The sequence below is a fragment of the Heterodontus francisci genome, chromosome 1 (assembly GCF_036365525.1).
Source record: "Heterodontus francisci isolate sHetFra1 chromosome 1, sHetFra1.hap1, whole genome shotgun sequence".
Classification (NCBI taxonomy): Eukaryota; Metazoa; Chordata; class Chondrichthyes; order Heterodontiformes; family Heterodontidae; genus Heterodontus; species Heterodontus francisci.
The window spans coordinates 265893046-265919696 of NC_090371.1; the positions used below are offsets into that span (position 1 = coordinate 265893046).

The 26651-nt window shown below is 43.8% G+C and overlaps 1 protein-coding gene across 2 annotated transcripts in view; it reads right to left on the reverse strand.

Moving 5' to 3' along the window:
* Nucleotides 1-597: 597 nt before the first annotated feature.
* LOC137376089 (uncharacterized) overlaps nt 598-26651 on the reverse strand; it is a 101029-nt gene continuing 74975 nt past the window's right edge. For both annotated transcript variants that reach the window (XM_068044122.1, XM_068044124.1), the window contains exons 4-6: nt 24776-24895; nt 22486-22580; nt 598-7566 (exon numbers count right to left, since the gene is read on the reverse strand). In XM_068044122.1, coding sequence (XP_067900223.1) covers nt 7480-7566; nt 22486-22580; nt 24776-24895 — 302 coding nt within the window. In that variant the 3' untranslated portion in view covers nt 598-7479. The remainder of the gene's footprint in view (nt 7567-22485; nt 22581-24775; nt 24896-26651) is intronic.

The window sequence follows — 26651 nt, forward strand, 5'->3', positions numbered from 1 at the left end:
CGACATTCCCATTCCCTTCCTCGACTTCTCTGTCTCCATCTCTGGGGATAGTCTATCTACGAATATTCATTATAAGCCCACCGACTCCCACAGCTGGCTTGACTACACTTCCTCACACCCTGCCTCCTGTAAGGACTCCATTCCATTCTCCCAGTTTCTCCATCCCCGACGCATCTGCTCTGACGATGCTACCTTCCACGACAGTGCTTCTGATATGTCTTCCTTTTTCCTCAAGCAAGGAATCCCCCCCCCCCACTGTGGTTGACAGGGCCCTCAACCGTGTCTGGGCCCATTTCCCGCAGCTTTACCCTCACCCCTTCCCCTCCCTCCCAGAACCGCGACAGGGTTCCCCTGGTCCTCACTTTCCACCCCACCAGCCTCCACATCCAAAGGATCATCCTCTGCCACTTCCACCACATCCAACATGATGTCACTCCAAAAACATCTTCCCCTCCCTTCCCCTGTCAGAATTCTGAAGGGATCGTTCCCTCCGCAACACCCTCGTCCACTCCTCCATTACCCCCACCACCTCGCCCCCTTCCCACGGCACCTTCCCCTGCAATCGCAGGAGGTATAATACCTCCCCATTCACCTCCTCTCTCCTCACTATCCAAGGCCCCAAGCACTCCTTTCGGGTGAAGCAGCAATTTACTTGTACTTCTTTCAATTTAGTATACTGTCTTCACTGCTCACACTGTGGTCTCCTCTACATTCGGGAGACCAAATGCAGACCGGGTGATCGCTTTGCAGAACACCTCTGCTCAGTCCGTAAGCATGACCCCGAGCTTCTGGTTCCTGGCCATTTCAACACACCCCCCTGCTCTCATGCTCACATTTTTGTCCTGGGATTGCTGCAGTGTTCCAACGAACATCAACGCAAGCTCGAGGAACAGCACCTCATTTACCGATTAGGCACACTACAGCCTGCTGGACTGAACATTGAGTTCAATAATTTCAGAACATGACAGGTCCCCCTTTTTATGCTTAGTTATTTTTTTCTTCTCTTTTTCCTTTTTTCTTTTTCATTTGGTTATTTTACTTTAGGTACTGTGCTTAATGTTTTTAAAACTTTTTTTATGTTTGTGCTTGGAGTGCTTTGTGCTTTACAGTCATTCACATCCTCTCTTTACTAACGCTTTGTCTTTCAGCACACCATTAACATACCGTTCACCTATGTTCCATGACCTTCTGGTCAGTTATTCTCTGTGACCCTGTCCTATCAACACCTTCACCTTTGTTATCTCTTGCCCCACCCCTGCTTTACTTGCTTAAAACCTTTTACATTTCTAATATTTGTCAGTTCTGAAGAAGGGTCTCTGACCTGAAACGTTGACTCTGCTTCTCACTGCACAGATGCTGCTAGACCTGCTGAGTATTGCCAGCATTTCTTGTTTTTATTTCAGATTTCTAACATCTGCATAATTTTGCTTTTATTATATAATTGTTTATCCCTGTCTGGCACAAAAGTAAAACGGGAAAGATAGCCAAACCATGGTTTACAAGGGAAATTAGAGATAGCGTTAGATCCAAGGAAGAGGCATACAAATTCACCAGAAACAAACAACAGACCTGAGGATTGGGAGCAGTTTAGAATTCAGCAAAGGAGTTCCAAGGGATTGATTAAGAAGGGGAAAATAGAGTATGAGAGTAAGCTTGCGGGGAACATAAAAACTGATTGTGAAAGTTTCCATAGGTATGTGAAGAGAAAAAGATTGGTGAAGACAAATGTAGGTCCCTTACAGTCAGAAACAGGGGAATTTATTAGGGGGAAACCAAGAAATGGCTGACCAACTAAATACATACTTTGATTCTGTCTTCACAAAGGAGGACACAAATATCATACCAGAAATGTTGGGGAACACAGGGTTTAGTGAGAGGGAGGAACTGAAGGAAATCAGTATTAGTAGAGAAATGGTATTGGGGAAATTGATGGGATTGAAGGCCGATAAATCCCCAGGGCCTGATAATCTACATCCCAGAGTACTTAAGGAAGTGGCCCTAGAAATAGTGGATGCATTGATGGTCATCTTCCAAGATTCTATAGACTCTGGAACAGTTCCTACAGATTGGAGGGTAGCTAATGTAACCCCACTATTTAAAAAGGGAGGTAGAGAGAAAACAGGGAATTATAGACCAGTCAGCCTGACATTGGTAGTGGGGAAAATTCTAGAGTCCATTATCAAAGATTTTATAGCAGAGCACTTGGAGAATAGTGGTAGAATCGGACAGAGTTAGCATGGATTTACAAAAGGGAAATCATGCTTGATAAATCTACGAGAATTCTTCGAGGATGTAACTAGTAGAGTTGATGAGGGGGAGCCAGTGGATGTGGTTTATTTGGACTTTCAGAAGGCTTTCGACAAAGTCCCACATAAGCGATTAGTGTGTAAAATTAAAGCGCATTGGATTGGGGGTAGTGTGTTGCGATGAATAGAAAATTGGTTGGCAGACAGGAAACAGAGTAGGAATAAACGTGTCTTTTTCCAAATGGCAGGCAATGACTTGTGGGGTACTGCAGGGATTGGTGCTAGGACCCCAGCGATTCACCATATATATTAATGATTTAGATGAGGGAACTAAATGTAGTATCTCCAAATTTGCAGATGACACAAAACTGGGTGAGGGTGAGTTGTGAGGAGGATGCAGAGAGGCTTCAGGGTGATTTGGACAAATTGAGTGAGTGGGCAAATGCATAGCAGATGCACTATAATGTGGATAAATGTGAGGTTATCCACTTTGGTAGCAAAAACAGGAAGGCAGATTATTATCTGAATGGCTATAAACAGAGAGGGGAATATGCAACGAGACCTGGGTGTTCTCGTACACCAGTCACTGAAGGTAAGCATGCAGGTGCAACAGGCAGTAAAAAAGGCAAAAAGGCAAGTGGTATGTTGGCCGTCATAGCGAGTGGATTCGCATACAGGAACAGGGATGTCTTGCTGCAATTATACAGGGCCTTGGTGAGGCCACACCTGGACTATTGTGTGCATTTTTGGTCTCCTTATCTGAGGAAGGATGTTCTTGCAATAGAGGAGTACAGCGAAGGTTTACCAGACTGATTCCTGGGATGGCGGGGCTGACATATGAGGAGAGATTGAGTCGCTTAGGATTATATTCATTGGAGTTCAGAAGAGTGAGGGGGGGATCTCATAGAAACCTATAAAATTCTAACAGGACTTGACAGGATAGATGCAGGAAGGATGTTCCCGATGGTGGGGGGTCCAGAACCAGGGTCATAGTCTAAGGACACGGGGTAAACCTTTCAGGACTGAGATGAGAAATTTCTTCACCCAGAGAGTGGTGAGCCTGTGGAATTCGCTACCACAGCAAACAGTTGAGGTCAAAACATTGTATCTTTTCAAGAAGGAGTTAGATAAAGCTCTTGGGGCAAAATGAATCAAGGGATATGGGGGGAAAGTGGGAACAGGTTACTGAGTTGGATGATCAGCCATGATCATAATGAATGGCGGAGCAGGCTCAAAGGGCCGAATGGCCTACTCCTGCTCCTATTTTCTATGTTTCTACTACACCACCATCCCCCATTATCCAGTATATGATAATGGACAGAATTTGTGGCAGAATAACAGTGAGTTTAATGGTGCTCACGTTATTAATGTGTAAATTCTCCAGCAATTTGTGGCACCTTAGCCTCACAAAAATGGCAGCTCACATCAATCTTCCCATGAGCTTCAGGAAATTGCAGTTTTTGCAAATTAATTACTAATTAATTACTCTCTGCAGAAAGGTAGGGTCCTTACTTAACAATGTAAAGACCATTTTAATGCCTAAATTTATTTTCCTTCAATTCCATTCAAGCTCTTCACAGTTTTAACTGTTCCCTTTAAGGGCTGGAGTCTCACTCCTCTGGGCCACAAATTGTTCTTAAATGATTTTTTTTAACACTGTAATTCTTTTTCTTTTAAAAAAAAAAATTACCTTTCCTTTCTATTCCCTTTTTGTCTCTTAATCCTATATTTCTTTCCCACTTTATTACTGTACCTGATTTGACTCTAATTCACTATATTTCCTTCTCTGCCATTCTTCTGTTCCTTTCTGAATCCTTAAATTTCTTTGGTTCAGGAGATAGACGGTTGGTTCCATCGTTGACCAAGGTACCAAATGCCTGTTACCAGCTCAGACTTCCAGCAATTTGAGGTGCAAAATATTTTCAAACTGAAGGGTGAGGAAAAAGTCCAACTAACTGTGAGATGGCACGCTCACCAAGTTTTTGGGCATTAGCATGCTCTGAATTTTTGTCCTTTTATGTTGCAAACAGCTTTCCGCAAGCTTTTCGTGTGGTGTTTGTGCTTTGAGGCTAATGTTTTATTTTTGGACATATCTTTCCATCTGGTGGAGACTGTCACAAACGGATGTTGTCATATGGTGCTAGATTGTGACCGAGGTAAAATGTGTGATATTTAATCCTGCACCTGGTTTCCAAATCTTTTTTCTAAATAATGTAATAAATATCACAATTAACATTTTTACATTCTTCTTTCTGTCTGTTTAAATGTCAAGCACTGATAGTATCACAACAGTGCTGACGGGACCATTTCCTGAGCCTGCCAGTTAACCCTTGGTACTTCACTTTAGCTATACATACATTCTTATCTGGTTAGTTCGCATGTAGACTAACATAATCTGCTGCTACTTTGGAGAAGACAGAAACATAAGCCACACACAAATCCCTCTCACCTCCGGACTACCACCCACCCCCAACCCAACCCAATGATTGCACCTATATGTTGTTGCAATACCAATTTGGACATGGAAAAATAAAAATGCATGTTTTTAAAAAATGTAAAAATTAAATGCAAAAGTTAATGTTAATAACTGCACCTAAAATTTTCCCTGTTACTCGAGCAGACTTTGGAGTCATGTCAGGAACTAACTCTACCTGAAAACTCTTCAGAAAGGTGATATACCTTGACGTTACAAAACCCAATATCTGACTCAGGAAATTCATCTAAGTTCTGTTTCTCTGATTATGTGGTCAGCACTTAACAGTTTTTAAAAAAAGGAAAAAAAATACTTGATTAAAATGGCTTCTTCTCATGCTCACACACTCACTGTTAGAATCCTCACTTATCCACAACTCACCTTTCACACACAGTCTGTCAGCTATACCACTATGACAGCCACATTTGTCAAACACCCCTCAAAATTCTCACTAATGTACTTGCATTTTTCTTGCAGGAATAGGTCACACACAATACAAAGCAATAGGCTGTCACGGAGAAGCAAGAGCCCATCTGCATACCTTCTTTACCTCCACCTCTCCTCTGAAGAGAGTGTCCTGGGGCCGTCAGGGCAAGGCCAGATGGGAGGCCATTGCAACTGGTAATGCTGGAGGAGATGCCATGCTGGGTTTCTTTATACCTAATCCTCTTTGCCACACACTGCATGACAAGTTGCAGATGCTTTAAACACCCACTTCTCTCTCAGTGCTTTCTCTCACACCATAAGCTAGCATTTGTCCCTTTCATTCATTTCGGCTACTCAGAATGTCGATGTCCCTCAGCCAGGGGAGGATGAGAAGCGTAGTGTTCCTGAAGTTGCACCATCACTCAATCTGACTCTTGCAAACGCCAGCTCAGATATTGACAGCACACAGACATTGGAGAAGGGATTGGCCCATGGTTACTCATATAAGGGGGCAGGAGCTAGGGCAGCGGAAGAAATTTGCCACAGGTGCCAAATTGCCAGCAGGTGGAGGTCATGTAGTAGTTCTGCTACAAAGGACTCAAATGCTGACGTCAAGGGCCCATATCACTGAAGAAGGCTCCTGAAGATACATTAGGAAGTGCCAGATTCACTGGGAAGACTCAGAGAGAGAGAGATTGTGCACAATGTCGCAGTTCATTGAGCAGTCTCGGTCTAACTTGGCACAAGGTTTTGGGCAGAGTATGGAGATCCATTCTATCCAACGTGGACTGAGTGATCTGATCTATCAACACCACAGTGAAACACATCACGATGTATCTTATGACAACTTTTTACCGCTTCCATGGCAGAAAATACTGCTGATCTAGAAACTCAGATGGCTCCATCTCAGCTTTGGGGGGGGCCACTTTTGCAAGGGGTTCCCTCAGGCATAACATCACTCCTGCACTCTGTTCTCCAGCAAAGCCCTAGGAGTGCTGAGGTGCCACCATAAGAGAGTGGGCTTGGTTCCATTGGAGAGGCACTTGCTATCTTCTTTTAAGAGGGCAGCTTGCCTGCTCCCTCACCAAACATTCTGCCAGTATCCTTGCTGATACCTCTCAGCCAGCTGACCCAGCCTACTGCAGGCAAGGCCGAGATGCTGCAGTCTGCAGCTGACCATCTAGGAGATAAAGAGAGCAGGAAATAGGTCTCATGAAGGAGATAAACTTTGAGAAAGGAGGGGATTAGAGAGAAATGATGGACTGATTAAAAATTGCAGGTAGAGTTATTGGAGGGGCTGTCAGGTGAATGAATGAGAACACAGATGGTAGCATAGGCAGCAACATGGATGGTCCCATACTAGAGATGAAGACATTTGAGAGCTCTTTGCCTTTGGTGGCAGGAAGATGGAAGGGGTAGGTGAAGGGTTGTGAGGAGACAGTTCATTGTGGAGAAAAGAAGCCATTTAAGTTTCCTGCTGGAGTAACAGTATTTGGTTGAGGAGAGTGATGCACAGAGTTTAGCAGGGTTGAGTTAGATCTGGCAATGACTGCCGATGTCAGTCATGCATCAAATGTGCTTATGTTTACACATTATGTGAAGATGGAAACTAACGTGAGCCACGGGCATGAGAGGAAAGGGTGGGGGAGTGGGATTAGATGAGTTAAACTTGCAGAGAGCTGGCATGGACACCTTCTGCGCTGTGATCATTCTATGATTCAAACATAGCACGTATAAGTAATTAGGATATGTGACATGCTCCAAAGCACTGCATCAGCTGGATTCTATGATCATGTTTGAATAAAGCTCAAACTATAACAGGCAAAAAAAAGGGAGGATGCACTCTTTTCACAAGATCACTGAACCTGGTTTTTTCTCGTGAGGGTATGTTAACTTCGAGTGATGGCATCAACCATTTTTCTCCCTCAAATTTCCTCCTTCGCAAGTTTCCCCATTCTATAGGTCTTCCACAGCTGAGCACCTGCACACAATCTATTACCAAACTCCTCCTGGGAAGATGGTTCAGCACAATTTGGTGCCTCACTCCATAAAATAGCTTACAGCAGAAAAGCAAGAGTGGGACAATATCAACTCTTTGTCTCTCTGATCCATGGTGTTTAATATTGGTGCTCCAGCAGACCGTACCACCTGACAAAGCTTCTGTTAACACATGGCAGATTTTTTTCCCCAGTGCTATATATGGTAACGGTAAAGCTTCCAGTTAGTGAAATCTTGACTTTCAGTCTTCCTGAAATTATTAAAAAGTTAAAATACAAACAAAGTCTATTTTGAAAATACTTTTCGCTTTTCACATGAATACATGATGTGGAAAAATTAACTGTTCGAGACTGTGCAACTGATGTCTTCATTTTTGTCTTTGATTGCAAAGTAGTCAAAAGATTCGTACACCGATGAGGCCACCTGAAAAATCCAGAGAGTTATTTTTTAGTTGAATGGAGCTCTCTATAGTAATCATCTGACTAACCACAATCTTTTTTCCAATGTATTATTCAGGAAACAAGTGTTGGAATTCACCCTCGTTCCTAATCAATGGGAGGGATTTCCACCCAAGATGATTCCGTGTTTACAATTTCAAATTTTTGGTATCTCAAGCCCTTCTGAAACTCTGCAATTTCCCATGAAATTTAGAACATGACATAAACCCTTTAAATTATGACGGTAAATGTCAATTCCTGTTTGCATAACACATTCTTGCATCAACAAAGTTAAAAATCAAGAATTGACAAGACTGGACAATGCCACCCACTGCTCTTTCTTTTCCTGGAACATGGTCTCAAGTCCATGAAGTTCATGAATGATGGGATGAAGGTATTCTCTTCCTGTTGGATAGATTTGGGGCAATTGCAAACCAGTTCCTAACAGTTACCCTTTCTGAGCATGAAGCTGCCCATAATTCACACCTGATAATTTAGTAAGAATTAATGGTATTTAGTAAAGTCATAAGGGTAGTTCCTGTGCGAATTGCAGTCATGGTGCTCTTCTGAGATTAGACTTAGGCCACCTAGGGTTGGAAACAAGAAGAAGCTGAAGTCTCTTACAAAAACTAAAAAAAATTTAAATACCTGATTAGCTATAGTAGAAGCAGATTAGGGTGGGTACACCCTGTTAGGATGAATAAAGCTTCTTTCCATCTTATGCCTGGGGAAAATAGAGGCTGATTCTGCCTCTGAGTACTATTTGAAAATTGCAGGTCGGGTTAGTGGAGAGGCTGTCAGGTGAATGAACGAGAACACCATCAGATGGCAGCATAGGAATCACAGGAAATCTTTTCTAATCACCTACTGCCCTCCCTCAGCTAATGAATCAGTATTCCTCCATTTTGAACATCAGTTGAAAGAAGCACTGAGGATAGAAAGGGAATGTGATCTGTGTGGGGACTTGATTGTCCATTGCCAAAAGTGGCTTGGTAGCATCCCTACTCACTGAGCTGCCTGAGTCCTGTAGGACATAACTACCAGACTGGGCTTGCAGTAGGTGGTGAGAGAACCAACATAAGGGAAAAACCTACTTGACGTTGTCCTTACTAACCTACCTGTCACAGATGCATCTGTCCATGACAGTACTGATAGGAGTGAACACTGCACAGTCCTTATGGCAACAAGGTCCCATCTTCACACTGATGGCACCCTCCATCGTATTGTGTGAAATTATCACTCTGTTAAATGAGCTAGATTCAGAACAGATCTACAGCTCAAAACTGGGCATCTGTGAAGTGCTGTGAGCTATCAGCAGCAGCAGAATTGTATTCCACCACAATCTGTAACCTCGTGGCTCAGCATATCCCTCACTCTGTCTGTCATTACTATGAAGCTGGGGGACCAACTGTGCTTCAGTGAGGATGTAAAAGATGCATCAGGCGTACCTAAAATGAGGTGTCAGCCTGGTGAATCTACAACACAGGACTACCACAGCATGCTGCTTCCACTGTTTAACAGCTATAGGCAGAGCTAAGTGATCCCACAAGAAAAGGATCAGATCAAGCCTTTGTAGTCTGGCCACATCCAGTCATGAATGGTGGTGGACAATTAACAAACAGAAGGAGGAGGCTCTATGAATATCACCATCCTCAATGATGGTGGACTCCAGTATCTAAGTGCAAGAGACAAGGCTGAAGCATTTCCAATCATCTTCCGCCTGAAGGACTGAGTGAATGTTCCATCTCAGCTTCTTCCTGAGATTCTCACCATCTCAGAAGGAAGTCTTCGAGCAATTCGATTCACTCCATGTGATATCAAGGAACAGCTCAACACACTGGATATACCTCGGTTATGGGCCTTTACAACATTCCAGCTCAAGTGCTGAAAACTGCTGCTCCAGAACTAGCCATCTAGCTGGCATCTACCCGGCAAAGTGAAAAATTGCTCAGGTATGCCTTAAAAGACAAATCCAATCTGACTAATTACTACCCCATTGGCCTACTCTCAATCATTAGCAAAGTATAGAAAGAGTTGTTTACGGTGCTGTCAAATAGCATTTACTCACCAATCGCCTGCTCACTGATGCTCATTTTTGGACATCATCAGGCTTGGTCCAAACATGGACAAAAGAGCTGAATTCCAGAAATGAGGTGAGGGTGACTGCTCTTGACATCAAGGCAGCCTTTGACTGAGTGTAGCATCAAGGAGCCCCAGTAAAATTCAAGTCAATGGGAATCCGAGGGAAGACTGCACTGGCTTGAGTCAAACCTAGCACAAAGGAAGATGGTTGTGGTTGCTGGAGGTCCATGTCATCTCAGCCACAGGACATTGCTGTCGGGTCCCAGGCCAAACCATCGTCAGATGCTTCAGCAATCCATTACAAAGTCAAAAGTGGGGATGTTTGCTGATGATTGTACAGTGTACAATTCCATTTGTAACTTCTCAGATAATTAAGCAGTCTATGCACATAGACAGCAGGACTTGAACAGTATTTAGGCTTGGGCTGATCGGTGAAAAGTAACTTTTATGCCACACAAGTGCCAGGCACAGATCATCTTGACCATTTCCAACAAAAGAGAATCTAACCACCTCTCCTTGGCATTCAGTGGCAATACCGTTGTCAAATCCCCCACCATCAATATCCTGGGGATCACCTGATACTTTAATGGAGCAACTACATAAAAACTGGATACAAGAGCAGATCAGAGGCCAATGATTCTGTAGCAAGCAACTCACCTCCTGACTCCCCAAAGCCTTTCCACCAGCCTCAAGGCACAAGTCAGGAGTGTGATGGATTACTCTCCACTTGCCTGGACGAGTGTAGCTCCAACAACACTCAGGAACCTTGACACAATCCAGGACAAAGCAGCCTGCTTGATCGGCACCCCATCCACCACCTTAAACACTCACTCCTTCCACCACAAAATGTCCTGCAGCAACTTACCGTAGTTCTTTGACAGAATCTCCCAAACATGTGACATCTACCACCTAGAACGACAAGGGCAACAGGGCCATGGAAACAACACCACTTACAAGTTCACCTCCAAGTTCCCTCACAAGTCACACAACAATTTGTCTTGAAAGTATATCATTACTGTTTGGAAGTCCTGGAAATCACTACCTCACAGAACTGTGGGTGTACCTTCACCACACGGACTACAGCAGTTCAAGAAGGCAGTTCACCACCACTTTCTCATGGGCTACTAGGGATGGGCAATAAATAGTGGCCTTGCCAGCGATGCCCACATCCTATGAATTAATAAATAAAAGAAAATGGTGTATTAAATTTACTACTATTGCTGTCCACTACTTGCTGCTACTGTTGCCTTCTATTGTGCCATATCCTTTGTGTACTGCTCATTGTCTATCCTTTGCTTAATTTAAACCTCCAGAATAAAATGTGGATTGGATCTGAGGTTTGATTGGTGTGTGAAACCAGTAATGGGTTTTTATTGTCATTACCAATCCCTACTCATAAACTTGGTGATTGGGCAGTTAAAATATCCTGGGTGACTTGCCGATCGATTTCCCACCTGCTTCACACTGATCCCAATTTTAACCTGCTCTACTGAGGTGGTGGTAAAGGCACATGCTCAAAGCTGACTGACTCATCTTTAAGTATGTGTTTTGGGTTTCAATTGCATCATCAGGCACCTGATTGCCATTTTGACTCTGGCCTGAGAGGGAAAGCCACTGTGGCTTTCCCTTCAGGCTCACACAGTCAGAAGAGGATTGGGACTTGAAGAAGCCTTGAAAGAAAATTTCTTCCACTTTCTTTGCTCCTCCTGGCTCCATAAGGAACGTTGAGAGCTGCCCCAGCCCAGATTCCTCCCTTTTCCTCTCACAGGTCTTACCTGGAACCCTCTTTACCTAATGGCAAGTGGCCTCTTTTCTGCAGGCCAACAGCGGCTTCTTGCCACAATCAGCAGGAAATGGACTGGCGACATGGTAATAAGGCAGGGATGGGAGCATAGTGGTAATGTTACTGGACTGGCAATCCAGAGGCCCTAACTAATGCTCTGGAGACATTAGTTCAAATCCCACCACGGCAACTGGTAGAATTTAAATTTAATTAATTAATTAATCTGGAATACGCTATCTTTTGATTTAGATTTAGAGATACAGCACTGAAACAGGCCCTTCGGCCCACCGAGTCTGTGCCGACCATTAACCACCTATTTATACTAATCCTACACTAATCCCATATTCCTACCACATCCTCACCTGTCCCTATATTCCCCTACCACCTACCTATACTAGGGGCAATTTATAATGGCCAATTTACCTATCAACCTGCATGTCTTTTGGCTGTGGGAGGAAACCGGAGCACCCGGAAGAAACCCACGCAGACACAGGGAGAACTTGCAAACTCCACACAGGCAGTACCCAGAATTGAACCCGGGTCGCTGGAGCTGTGAGGCTGTGGTGCTAACCACTGCGCCACTGTGTTTGCCCATGGGCAAAGCTCCTGATGTCAACTCATTAGCAAAACTGCCAGCAGGCTCCCATTGCAGACCAGTTATTGGGTGGATTTCTGTGGGGGGAGGAGCAGAAACTGAAATATCACGGTGGGATTTAAAGTCCTGTAGCAACTTAAGTGGGATCAGCAGTAAATACAACTTGGGAGATGAGGTGAAAAGTCATGAAAACCATAAGACCTGCAGGAAGGAGAGCTTTAAACTTAACTGGTGCTGAGATGGAAGTACCCTGGTGGTTCTGGACAGAGTAGATAGGGAGAGACCGTTCCCATTGGCTGAAGGGTTGGGAACCAGAGGACACTGATTTGAGGGGATTGGCAAAAGAAGCAATGGCGACATGAGGAAAAACCTTTTTGAAGAGAGTGGTTAAAATCTGGAAGGTACTGCCTTAGACTGTGGTGGAGGCAGATTTAATGGAGGCCTTTAAAAGAGAATTGGATAATTATCTGAAGAGAAAAGAATTTGCAGTGCTGCAGAGAAAAGGCAGGGAGTGGGACTAGGTGCGTTGCTCTTGCAGCGAGCCAGCACAGACATAATGAGCCGAATGGCCTCCTCCTGTGCTGTAGGCATTCTATGATTACCACCTACCGTCCTCCCTCAGCTGATTAAATCAGTACATCTCCACGTTGAACACCACTTGGAAGTAGCACTCAGGGTAACAAGGGCATAGCATGTACTCTGGGTGGGGGAACGTCATTGCTCATCACCAAGAGTGGCTCAGCAGCACCATTACTGACTGAGCTGGCCAACTCCTGAAGGTCAAATCTGCCAGACTGGACCAGTGGCAGGTGATGAGGGAAACCAACAAGGGCAAAAAAACCTGCTTGACCTCGCCCTTACCAATCTGCCTATTGCAGATGCATCTGTTCATGACAGTATTGATAGGAATGACAAAGTCCCATCTGCAGACTGGGGAAACCATCATCATGTTGTATGGCACTACCAGCATGATAAATGGATACATTCAGAACAAATCTAGTAGCTCAAACTGGGCATCTATGAGGCACTGTGTGCCATCAGCAGCAGAATTGTATGCAACCACATTCTGTAATCTTATGGCTCGGCCTATCTCTCACTCTACCATTGTCATCAAGCCGGGTTTAATAAGGAGTGTAGAGAGCATGCCAGGACCTGCACAAGGCATTCCTAACAATGAGCTGCCAATCTGGAGAAGCTACAACACAGGACTACATGCATGCTAAACAGTGGAAGCGGCTTGCGATAGATAGAACTAAGTGATCCCACAATCAACAGAACAGATCCTGCCACATCCCGTCATGAATAGTGGTGGACAATTAAACAACTAAATGGAGGAGCAGGCTCCACAAACATCCCCATCCTCAATGATGGGGGAGCCCAGCACTTCAGTGCAAAAGAAAAGGTCGAATGCAACCATCTTCAGCCAGAAGTAGAGTGGATGATCCATCTCAACCTCCTCATGAGGTCTCCAGCATCATAGATGCCAGTCTTCAGTCAATTCGACTCGCTCCATCTGATATCAAGAAATGGCTGAAGGCACGAGATACTGCAAAGACTATGGGCTCTGCCAACATCAGCAGTAGTACTGAAGACTTGAGCTCCAGAGCAATCCATGCCCCTAGCCAAGTTGTTCCAGTACAGCTACAATACTGACATCTACCGAACAATGTGGAAAATTGCCTGGATATGTCCTAACCACAAAAAAGCAGGACAAATCCAAACCAGCCAATTAGCGCCCCATCAGTCTACTCTTGATCATCAGCAAAATGATGGAAGGTGTTGTTGACAGCGCTACCAAGCGACACTTACACAGCAACAGCCTGCTCACCGATGCTCAGTTTGGGTTCCGCCAGGGTCACTTGGCTCCAGACCTCATTATAACCTTGGTCCAAACATGGACAAAAAAGCTGAATTCCAGAGGTGAGGTTAGAGTGACTGCCCTTGACATCAAGACAGCATTTGACAAAGCGTGGCATCAAGAAGCCCTAGCAAAATTGAAGTCAATGGGATTCATGGGGAAAACCCTCCATTGGTTGGAGTCATACCTAACACAAAGGAAGATGGTTGTAGTTGTTGGAGGCCAAACATCTAAGCCCAAGACATCACTGCAGAAGTTCCTAAAGGTCATGTCCGAGGCCCAACCATCTTCAGTTGCTTCATGAATGACCTTCCCTCCATCATAAGGTCAGAAGTGGGGATGTTCGCTGATGATTGCACAGTGTTCAGTACCACGCTTGACTCCTCAAAGACTAAAGCAGTCCTTGCCTACGTGCAGCAAAACCTGGACAACTCCCATGCTTGGGCTGATAAGTGGCAGGTAACATTTGCGTCACGGAAGTGTCAGGCAATGACTCCAACGGGAGAGAATCTAACCATCTCCCCTTGACATTCAACAGCAGTACCATCGCTGATGCTCCACCATCAACATCCAGAAACTTAACTGAACCATCCATATAAATACTGTGGCTTCAAGAGCAGGTTAGAGGCTGGGAATTCTGTGGCGGGTAACTCATTTTCTTACTTCTCAAAGCCTGTCCATCGTCTATAAGGCAGGAGAGTGATGGAATATTCACCACTTGACTGGATGAGTACAGCTCCTACAACACTCAAGAAGCTCAACACCATCCAGTGCAAGGCAGCCCACTTGATTGGCACCCCATCCATCACCTTATACATTCACTTCCTCCACCACTGGCACACATTGGCAGCAATATGTACCATCGACAAGATGCACTGCAGCAACTCACCAAGCGTCTTTCGACAGCACCTTCCAAATCCACGACTACTCCTACCTGGAAGGGCAAGGGCAGCAGATGCATGGGAATACGACCATCTGCAAGTTCTCCAAGTCGCACACCATTCTGACTTGGAACTATATCGTCGTCCCTTCACTGTTGCTGGCTCAAAATCTTGGACGTCTCTCCCTAACGGCACAGTGGGTGTATCTACACCAGATGGATTGTAGCGGTTCAAGAAGGTGGCTCACCTCCACCCTCTCATGGGCAACTGGGGATGGGCAACAAATGCTGACCTTGCCAGCAACGCTCACATCCCATAAACATTTTTAAAAATGCCCAGTATTTAAAATTACTGTGGTCGCTGACTGCCACAGGGCAAGCAGGAAATTAACTCACCAGTGCAAATTTTCCACCAGAAACCCTCAAAGTTAAAATTTACACCATAATGTTAGGCCTCTATCAGTATCACTTTTGAAATGAGTTGAGATTTTGAAATGGGAGTCACGTGAGGGTTTGGATAAATCATCTTCCAATTTGTTTTCTCAATTTGCTGCTTTTCCTAAATAATCTGGAAAAATTCAATAATTAATTGTGGAGTGAATTGATCTCACCAAAGCCTTTGACCTCGTCAGCAGACGTGGTCTCTTCAGACTACTAGAAAAGATCGGATGTCCACCAAAGCTACTAAGTATCATCACCTCATTCCATGACAATATGAAAGGCACAATTCAGCATAGCGGCGCCTCATCAGACCCCTTTCCTATCCTGAGTGGCGTGAAACAGGGCTGTGTTCTCGCACCTACACTGTTTGGGATTTTCTTCTCCCTGCTGCTCTCACACGCGTTCAAGTCTTCAGAAGAAGGAATTTTCCTCCACACAAGATCAGGTGGCAGGTTGTTCAACCTTGCCCGTCTAAGAGCGAAGACCAAAGTACGGAAAGTCCTCATCAGGGAACTCCTCTTTGCTGACGATGCTGCATTAACATCTCACACTGAAGAGTGTCTGCAGAGTCTCATCGACAGGTTTACGGCTGCCTGCACCGAATTTGGCCTAACCATCAGCCTCAAGAAAACGAACATCATGGGACAGGACATCAGAAATGCTCCATCCATCAATATCGGCAACCACGCTCTGGAAGTGGTTCAAGAGTTCACCTACCTAGGCTCAACTATCACCAGTAACCTGGCCCTAGATGCAGAAATCAACAAGCGTATGGGAAAGGCTTCCACTGCTCTGTCCAGACTGGCCAAGAGAGTGTGGGAAAATGGCGCACTGACACGGAACACAAAGTTCTGAGTGTATCAAGCCTGTGTCCTCAGTACCTTGCTCTACGGTAACGAGGCCTGGACAACGTATGTCAGCCAAGAGCGACGTCTCAATTCATTCCATCTTCGCTGTCTCCGGAGAATCCTTGGCATCAGGTGGCAGGACCGCATCTCCAACACAGAAGTCCTCGAGGCGGCCAACATCCCCAGCTTATACACACTACCGAGTCAGCAGCGCTTGAGATGGCTTGGCCATGTGAGCCGCATGGAAGATGGCAGGATCCCCAAGGACACATTGTACAGCGAGCTCGCCACTGGTATCAGAACTACCAGCCATCCATGTCTCCGCTTTAAAGACGTCTGCAAACGCGACATGAAGTCCTGTGACATTGATCACGTCATGGGAGTCAGTTGCCAGCGATCACCAGAGCTGGCGGGCAGCCATAAAGGCGGGGCTAAAGTGTGGGGAGTTGAAGAGACTTAGCAGTTGGCAGGAAAAAAAACAGAAGCGCAAGGGGAGAGCCAACTGTGTACCAGCCCCGACAACCAATTTTTTCTGCAGCACCTGTGGAAGAGTCTGTCACTCTCAGTAGGAGTAAGAGGAAGAGCAGGCAGGGAGATGTTGCTGAGCACAGCGGGACTGGTGGTCTGAAGTGCAATTGTTTCAATGCGAGACGTATAACAGGTAAGGCAGGTGAACTTAGAGCTTGGATTAGTACTTGGAAATATGATGTTGTTGCTATTACAGAGACTTGGTTGAGGGACGGGCAGGATTGGCAGCTAAATGTTCCAGGCTTTAGAAGCTTCAGGCGGGATATAGGGGGATGTAAAAGGTGTGGGGAAGTTGCATTACTGGTTAAGGAGAATATCACAGCTGTACTGCGGAAGGACACCTCAGAGGGGTCATGCAGTGAGGCAATATGGGTGGAGCTCAGGAATAGGAAGGGTGCAGTTACGATGTTGGGGGTTTACTACAGGCCTCCCAACAGCCAGCGGGAGGTAGAGGAGCAGATATGTAGACAGATTTTGCAAAGATGTAAAGGTAACAGGGTTGTGGTGGTGGGTGATTTTAACTTCCCCTATGTTGACTGGGACTCACTTAGTGCTAGGGGCTTGGATGGGGCAGAATTTGTGAGGAGCATCCAGGAGGGCTTCTTGAAACAGTATGTAGATATTCCAACTAGGGATGGGGCCATTCTGGACCTGGTATTGGGGAATGAGCCCGGCCAGGTGGTCGAAGTTTCAGTGGGGGAGCATTTCGGGAGCAGTGGCCATAATTCCATAAGTTTTAAAGTACTTGTGGATAAGGATAAGAGTAGTCCTCGGGTGAAGGTGCTAAATTGGGGGAAGGCTAAATATAACAATATTAGGCAGGAACTGAAGAATTTAGATTGGGGGCGGCTGTTTGAGGGTAAATCAACATCTGACATGTGGGAGTCTTTCAAACGTCAGCTGATTAGAATCCAGGACCAGCATGTTCCTGTGAGGAAGAAAGACAAGTTTGGCAAATTTCGGGAAGCTTGGATAACACGGGATATTGTGAGCCTAGTCAAAAAGGAAAAGGAAGCATTTGTAAGGGCTGGAAGGCTAGGAACAGACGAAGCACTTGAGGAATATAAAGACAGTAGAAAAGAACTTAAGCAAGGAGTCAGGAGGGCTAAAAGGGGTCATGAAAAGTCATTGGCAAACAGGATTAAGGAAAATCCCAAGGCTTTTTATACCTATATAAAGAGCAAGAGGGTAACCAGGGAAAGGGTTGGCTTACACAAGGACAGAGATGGGAATCTATATGTGGAGCCAGAGGAAATGGGCGAGGTGCTGAATGAGTACTTTGCATCAGTATTCACCAAAGAGAAGGACTTGGTGGATGATGAGCCGAGGGAAGGGAGTGCAGATAGTCTCAGTCATCTCATTATCAAAAAGGAGGAGGTGTTGGGTGTCTTGCAAAGCATTAAGGTAGATAAGTCCCCAGGGCCTGATGGGATCTACCCCAGAATACTGAGGGTGGCAAGGGAAGAAATTGCTGGGGCCTTGACAGAAATCTTTGCATCCTCATTGACGACAGGTGAGGTCCCAGAGGACTGGAGAATAGCCAATGTTGTTCCTTTGTTTAAGAAGGGTGGCAAGGATAATCCAGGAAATTATAGGCCGGTGAGCCTTACGTCAGTGGTCGGGAAACTATTAGAGAGGATTCTTCGGGACAGGATTTACTCCCATTTGGAAACAAACGAACTTATGAGCGAGAGACAGCATGGTTTTGTGAAGGGGAGGTCGTGTCTTACTAATTTGATTGAGTTTTTTGAGGAAGTGACGAAGATGATTGATGAAGGAAGGGCAGTGGATGTTGTCTATATGGACTTTAGTAAAGCCTTTGACAAGGTCCTGCATGGCAGACTGGTGCAAAAGGTGAAGTCACACGGGATCAGAGGTGAGCTGGCAAGATGGATACAGAACTGGCTCGGTCATAGAAGAGAGAGGGTATCAGTGGATGGGTGTTTTTCTGAATGGAGGGATGTGACTAGTGGTGTTCTGCAGGGATCAGTGCTGGGACCTTTGGAGGAAAATGTAGCTGGTCTGATTAGTAAGTTTGCGGACGACACAAAGGTTGGTGGAGTTGCGGATAATGATGAGGATTGTCAGAGGATACAGCAGGATATAGATCGGTTGGAGACTTGGGCGGAGAAATGGCAGATGGAGTTTAATCCGGACAAATGTGAGGTAATGCATTTTGGAAGGTCTAATGCAGGTGGGAGGTATACAGTAAATGGCAGAACCCTGAGGAGTATTGACAGGCAGAGAGATCTGGGCGTACAGGTCCACAGGTCACTGAAAGTGGCAACGCAGGTGGATAAGGTAGTCAAGAAGGCATACGGCATGCTTGCCTTCATCGGTCGGGGCACAGATTATAAAAATTGGCAAGTCATGTTGCAGCTGTACAGAACCTTAGTTAGGCCACACTTAGAATATTGCGTGCAATTCTGGTCGCCACACTACCAGAAGGACATGGAGGCTTTGGAGAGGGTACAGAGGAGGTTTACCAGGATGTTGCCTGGTCTGGAGGGCATTAGCTATGAGGAGAGGTTGGAAAAACTCGGATTGTTTTCACTGGAACGACGGAGGTTCGAGGGGCGACATGATAGAGGTTTACAAAGTTATGAGCGGCATGGACAGAGTGGATAGTCAGAAGCTTTTTCCCAGGGTGGAAGAGTCAGTTACTCGGGGACATAGGTTTAAGGTGCGAGGGGCAAAGTTTAGAGGGGATGTGCGAGGCAAGTTTTTTACAGAGAGGGTGGTGAGTGCCTGGAACTTGCTGCCAGGGGAGGTGGTGGAAGCAGATACGATAGCGACGTTTAAGAGACATCTTGACAAATACATGAATAGGAAGGGAATAGAGGGATATGGGCCCCGTTTAGGCAGGCATCAAGATCGGCGCAGGCTTGGAGGGCCGAATGGCCTGTTCCTGTGCTGTACTGTTCTTTGTTCTTTGTTCTAGTATTGGCCTTTATAGCCACTCCAGGCGCTGCTCCACAAACCACTGACCACCTCCAGGCGCTTACCCATTATCCCCCAAGACAAGGAGGCCAAAGAAGAAGAAGAATTGAGAGAAATGTTGTATCTTTCCACTCCATGGAATGGCAGGGTAGTCTACCAAAATGCTATGCCACCATGCCGGTCAATTTATGGATGTTTTGACATGTTGAAGCAAATATTATCTTTTCTGTCGCACATTTTCTCTTGTAAGGTGTAGTGGTAAGTATTCCAGTGAATGCAACTTTCAGTTTAAAAAGCAATCTATTACAATACAAAGGTAGCACGGTGTCCATATGGACACAATTTGTGGGACCTATAGATTTTTTTTCTATGAAGAACTATGTTGGGCTCCATTTATGACAGACTATATTAAAAGTGCCTGAAAGAATTTTCAACAATCCTGCTAACCTCGGGGCAAAGAAAGACAATTAATGTCACCGGGGCAGCATTTTGAACACAGATTTCTCACACCCATAGTCAGTAGACCTAGCTTGCCATGATGACAAACATACAGATAACATTTTCTGAGAATGACTCAATTCTGACAAAAGGTCATCAGCCTGAAACATTAACTCTGTTTTTCTCTCCACATGCTGCCGGACCTTCTGAATATTTCCAGCATTTTCTGTTTTTAATTCAGAAAAATGTTACTTTTATCTGGTGTTATTTGATTTTTTTGTTATGGTGACACAGAAGGGTGAGCATCAATATCCAAGAATCATTACTAAAATGTCCAGAGCTCATCAGTAATACACTGAACAAACTATTTTTTTTATTATTCATTGGTGGGATGTGGGCATTGCTGGCTAGGCCAGCATTTATTGCCCATCCCTAATTGCCCATGAGAAGGTGGCGGTGAACTGCCTTCTTGAACCGCTGCAGTCCACGTGGGGTAGGTACACCCACAGTGCTACTGGAAAGAGAGTTCCAGGATTTTGACCCAGCGACAGTGAAGGAACGGCGATATAGTTCCAAGTCAGGATGGTGTGTGGCTTGGAGGGGAACCTGCAGGTGGTGGTGTTCCCGTGCATCCTTCTAGGTGGTAGAGATCGCCGGTTTGGAAGGTGCTGTCTTAAGGAGCCTTGGTGCATTGCTGCAGTGCATCTTGTGGATGTTACACTGCTGCCATTGTGCGTTGGTGGTGGAGGGAGTGAATATTTGTAGATGGGGTGCCAATCAAGTGGGCTGCTTTGTCCTGGATGGTGTCGAGCTTCTTGAGTGTTGTTGGAGCTGCACCCATCCAGGCAAGTGGAGAGTATTCCATCACACTCCTGACTTGTGCCTTGTAGTTGGTGGACAGGCTTTGGGGAGTCAGGAGGTGAGTTACTTGCCGCAGGATTCCTAGCTTCTGTCTAAATCTAACAGACTCGTTCAAATCTATTAACTTGTCAACTGTACCAGGTGTCTATAACTGTAAACTCACCCTGTCAACTTTATGCTTGTTTTGGAAATTGAGCTTAATAGTAGTTTGCACTAAGTAGACTCTAGCTGATGCTGCGTAATGGTGATCACTTAAACATTGCAGCCTTAAGTTTATTAATTTCATCAGTTAATAACCATGATTCAACACCTTGGTGCCATTTAATGTTTTAAACCAAAATGCTGCCAATGGATTATAAAAGAAAGAAAAATACTTACATTTATTGTCATGCAGGCCCCCACCTGCCAAGAATGAGGCACACATTATTTTGCCACATGAACATTAAAACTTAAAATTGTTGCTGGGAGGAAAAGAGGAATCAGAAGGAATTGGCAGGCCCCTCGCCAGAAAGACCTTTTTTGCATACTAGCAGACAGTGTTGGAACAAAGGAACCAGTCCCTGCTTCCCCAATACAAAAACAAATGTGGTCAGACCAGTTTAGTCACGTAACTAACTGGCTGTTGGAGATTTTTGAATTTGAACTTGCCATAGAGAATTTAAACTTAGAAAGTTGTTTGCTCCTGAACTGGAAAAGACCTATCTTCTGTCTGCTCCCATCTCTTTCTCATGGAAGTGAAGACCCATTGAAATCACATGAACCCCAAGAGAGAAAAGTTTCCTACAGTGAACAAGGTTTAAGAAGAATATTGGGCCCAACGAAAAGCAAGACTACCTACAAAAGGACTACAGTGAGCTCGAAGTACAGTAACAAGAAACTCTTCTGATATTGCCTCAAACCTCTCTCTTTTTTCTTCTGATCTTTTCTATCTCTATTTGCATGTGCGTGTCGCATATGCATGCTAGCGTGGTGCGCGGCATGTATCCGTAGGCGTTAACCGAATTAGGGCTTAAGTTTACACTTTTCTTCTTTAAACCTAAGAAAGCCTGTTTGTGCTCATTTTTTTGCCTTATAACTGGAAAGCGGTGAACAAGGATTCACCAAGGGGGAGATCAAAACACAGTGTGTTTAAAAATTAAATCCTGCTAAAATAAGACCAGGTGAAGGTTGAAAGAGATACCTGGACACCTTTCACACCTGGTCGTAACATTATATAGAGCTTTTCATGACCACTGGACATCTCAAAGCACTTTACAACCAATTATTTGAAGTGTTAATAAAAAAGTGTTAATTCATGATTTTGTTTTTGACTTCTTTGATGACTTTGGCAGGGAGAGATTAATTAATTAATTCAATAGTACACTGATCCTCTGAAGTTTTGGTTGTGTAAGTATTAGTTTAATTTTTACTGGTTAACGTAAAACAGTTCAAGAAAACAAAATGTAGGCATCTAATAATCCCCTAGCCTAGATCTGGACAGTAAATGATGTTTCAATAAGGAGTGAATAACTTAAGGGTCCATTTTGTCCTTTCTTTTAGCTAATCATCTTTGTAAGGTTTATGAGTTTATTCACCATTGCATTCTTCTTGACCCACATGAACCTCGGAAATTGGGAATATAATTGAATTGACTTTCAGTTCTGTAACATACCCATTGAGATGAGCCTCTTGAAGATGAGTTTTCCTCATTTCCTTCATTCTCATGGTTTTCTTCACAGATCACTTCTCTCACAACATCAACTGGCACTTAAAGGGGGACAGAGAAAACTAAGGGATATTGCATTTGTCATGCCACATTAATACACTAAACAGTCAACAAGTTAAATGGTGCAAGGCCCTAATTATTCAGTTTTCTATTGTGAGATTCTAAGGAGTCATGTACAGGCAGATCATAGTCTGCAAAGATTAAAGTTTTCTATTCATATGTCCTTTGTAAATCATAGAAAAGATCAACTCTAATGAACATACCTGAAAGATAACCAATAAATGTTCTAAGCATTATTAATTGGACGTTAATTGCGAATTATAAAGCAATCTGAAATACTACAAATAACAATCTATGGTATTCCACCAGCCTTTGTTAATATCTTTCTGTTGATGACATGTTCAATGTAAACAGCATTATTGTCACTTATTTCTGTGCCAGCTCAAATTCTTTCTAAACTATTCAAAAATAGGATGGGAGTAGGAACATAGAATTTGGAGTAGGCCATTCAGCCTTCAAGCCTGCTGCTCTGTTATATGATAAGATCATGGCTGATCCATTGTGGTCTTACCTCCACTTTCCTGCCTGTCCCCCATAACTCTTGACTCCCTTGCCTTATCAAAAATCTACCTAACTCAGCCTTGAATAAATTCAATGACCCAGCATCCACTGCTTTCTGGGGAAGAGAATTCCACAGACTAACGACTCTGAGAAAAAAAAAATTCTCCTTATCTCCGTCTTAAAAGGGAGACCTCTATTCTCAAATAATAAATAAATAGCTAAAGATGGTCTTTACAAGGAATGAAATGGATGTAGAATAAATATTTTTATTCATATCATAGTAACAGACAAAAATGTCTTGGTAACGTTAGTCTTTGCTCGATGTTAACTTTTGTCTTTGCGACTACAAACATAAACATGACTGTTTGTTAATCCTCAACCGGGGCACTTGTCAGATAGTTACTTCACAGCAGAAAAAGGTCCAGATGTAAGTGCACATCCAGCCGCCAGTTACTGAGTAGCAATAATACTGACTGTGAGAAAGATTGGAGTGCACATTACATCATTTGAGGCAGACTTTGTGGCACTGAGAAACAGAAAAATATTGACAAAGAAAGAAAAATTGGAAATTTATACCAAATAGGGACCTCAGGGGTGAATTTCCTCAGGGCTTCTTGCATTCTCCTACAGTAACTTCACTGGAGGTTATGACAGTGAGGCAAGGTAGGCCCATAGAAATTCACCTCCTTTCTGCAATCTAAGGACTGCATAGAAATTGTCTGTACATCAAAACTCTGATACCTTTGACCATTTAACTTTTTGATGAATGAATAGTGTTTCAGACCCAAAATAAATAAATTCTAAACAGTTTAATTTTGATAACTAAATTGTTAATAGATAACACTATTTAAGATAAGATAAGATATTTATTTATGAGTCTTGGGAAAACAGTTAAGAAAAAAGGTAAATCCTGGAATTGAATTCAAACAGACAGAAGAACATGGAACCATTCACATCTGGAATTAAACCAATTTTAATTTTTGATAACTTTCATTTGTAACATTTTGCAGGATAAATGCAGCATTTTAAAAAAGTACTATTTCACTGACAATAGACGGATATTTCCTCAGACTTTACCCGCTCCATCGCCATTACCTTGCTAACAGTGTGGTAAAAATCCTACTTGTGTAAATGAGGCTTATGCCGCACTTCAGACAGAATTACAGTGGCAAAGCAAAAGCAGCTCCAAGGAAATTCCCAGCCAATGCCTTGGTGTTATCAGAATGAACAAAGGACAGCAACATGAGCTCAGTGAGAACACAATGAATTGCCCGATAGAGATATCTAAAGTCATGAGCCCATCTTGCCCTCATTGGACATCCAGTCTGGTACAAGTTTTTGAAATGTAAAGAAGTGAATATTTCCAAATTATGCAAATACTTCTCTGTAGAACATTGGGCACTAGGTATAGAATGTACACTGCATTAAAGTAACAAAGTTTGTTTGGCTGTACTTCCCTCAGTGCAAACACCTTCAGACTCACCACCTTCACTTGTGGTAGTAGAAACCTGATGTGACAAATGAGGAGAAAGGGAAGATTACGTGCCCTAATTTGTGACATACAAACATTTTTTTCCGTCAGAAATCTGAATACAATTCTGACCCTTCAGTTCAGCCATTTTTCAGTTTGAAATTCATATTTTGTTTTTTAAACAAATGTTTATCAGTTACATACCTTGCACTCTTGAATTTCTCTGACTTATCTGTCGTTTCTTGTAATATAAGATTGCAGCAGCCAATATCACAAACAGTACCACTGCTTCCAGTCCAGGCTTGTAATTTGCAATGTGAGGTGCTATAAAAAAAATTGAAGAGAAAATAATACTTTTATTTTAGAGATACAGCACTGAAACAGGCCCTTTGGCCCACCAAGTCTGTGCTGACCAACAACTAACCATTTATACTAACCCTGCAGTAATCCCATATTCCCTACCACCTACCTACACTAGGGGCAATTTACAATGGCCAATTTACCTATCAACCTATAAGTCTTTAGCTGTGGGAGGAAACCGGAGCACCCGGCGAAAACCCACATGGTCACAGGGAGAACTTGCAAACTCCACACAGGCAGTACCCAGAATCGAATCCGGGTCCCTGGAGCTGTGAGGCTGCGGTACTAACCACTGCACCATTTGAATTGGATATCTGAATTGACATTTTGACTAGAATAATTAATTGACAGAATACTAAATAAGAGTTGATATTTCCTTTACATCAGTACAGAAGAAATCACTTTAATCAAGAGGACCTTGGATTTGCAGATCTTGCAATACAGTATTCTCCTGTAGTCATCCAAGTGACTGAAAGCAGGAAACTGTAGGCCAGTTAGCCTAAAATCTGTCATTGGGAAAATGTGAAAATCCATCAATAAGGAAGTAGTAGCAGGACATTTAGAAAATCATAACGCAATCAGGCAGAGTCAACATGGTTTTATGAAAGGGAAATAGTGTTTGACAAATTTATTAGAGTTCTTTGAGGATGTAACAAGCAGGGTGAAAAAAGAAGTATTATATTTGGTGTATTTGGATTTCCAAAAGTCATTTGATAAGGTGCCACATAAAAGGTTACTACACAAGATAAGAGCTCATGGTGTTTGGGGGTAATATGAATAGAGGATTGCCTAATTAACAGGAAACTGAGAGTCAGGGTAAATGGGGCATTTTCAGGTTGGTAAACTAACTAGTGGAGTGCCACAGGGAGCAGTGCTTGGACCCCAACTATTACCCCCAAACACCATGAGCTCTTATCTTGTGTAGTAACCTTTTATGTGGCACCTTATCAAATGACTTTTGGAAATCCAAATATATTAAATATAATACTTCTTTTTTCACCCTGCTTGTTACATCCTCAACGAACTCTAATAAATTTGTCTATACTAATGACTTGGGTGAAGGGACTGAGTATATTGTAGCCAAATTTGCAGATGATACTAAGATAGGTAGGAAAGCAAGTTGTGAGGAGGACACAGTGTCTGCAAAAAGGTATAGATTGGTTAAATGAATGGGCAAAAATGTGGCAGATGGAGTATAATGTGGGAAAGTGTGAGGTTGTCCACTTTGGTCGGCAGAATAGAAAAGCAAAATATTATTTAAATGGAGAGAGACTACAGAATGTTGGGGTACAGAGGGATCTTGGTATCCTTGTACATGAATCACAAAAAGTTAGCATGCTTCTATAGCAAGTAATTAGGAAGAGAAATGGAATGTTGGGGAATGGAGTATAAAAGTAGGGAAGTCTTGCTACAACTGTACAGGGCATTGGTGAGACCTCACCTAGAGTAGAGTTATAGGCTGAAATGTTATGCCCCCCTCTGTGGGAGAGGGCTGGAGGTGGGTGTGTGGGGAGGTATTCCCCTCACCTTCCCATCCCCGCTGCATTTTTACAAGTGGCGGGGGAGGTGACAAATGGCCCGCCCGCCCGACCAATTAAGACCCTTAAGTGGCCAATTAATTGCACTTAAGGGACTCCTCCCACTACCGCTAGTATATCACCAGTGGCGGACCGGTGCCTCAGCAACTTAGGAGGCCATCCAGTAAAACGTGCTGGCCTCC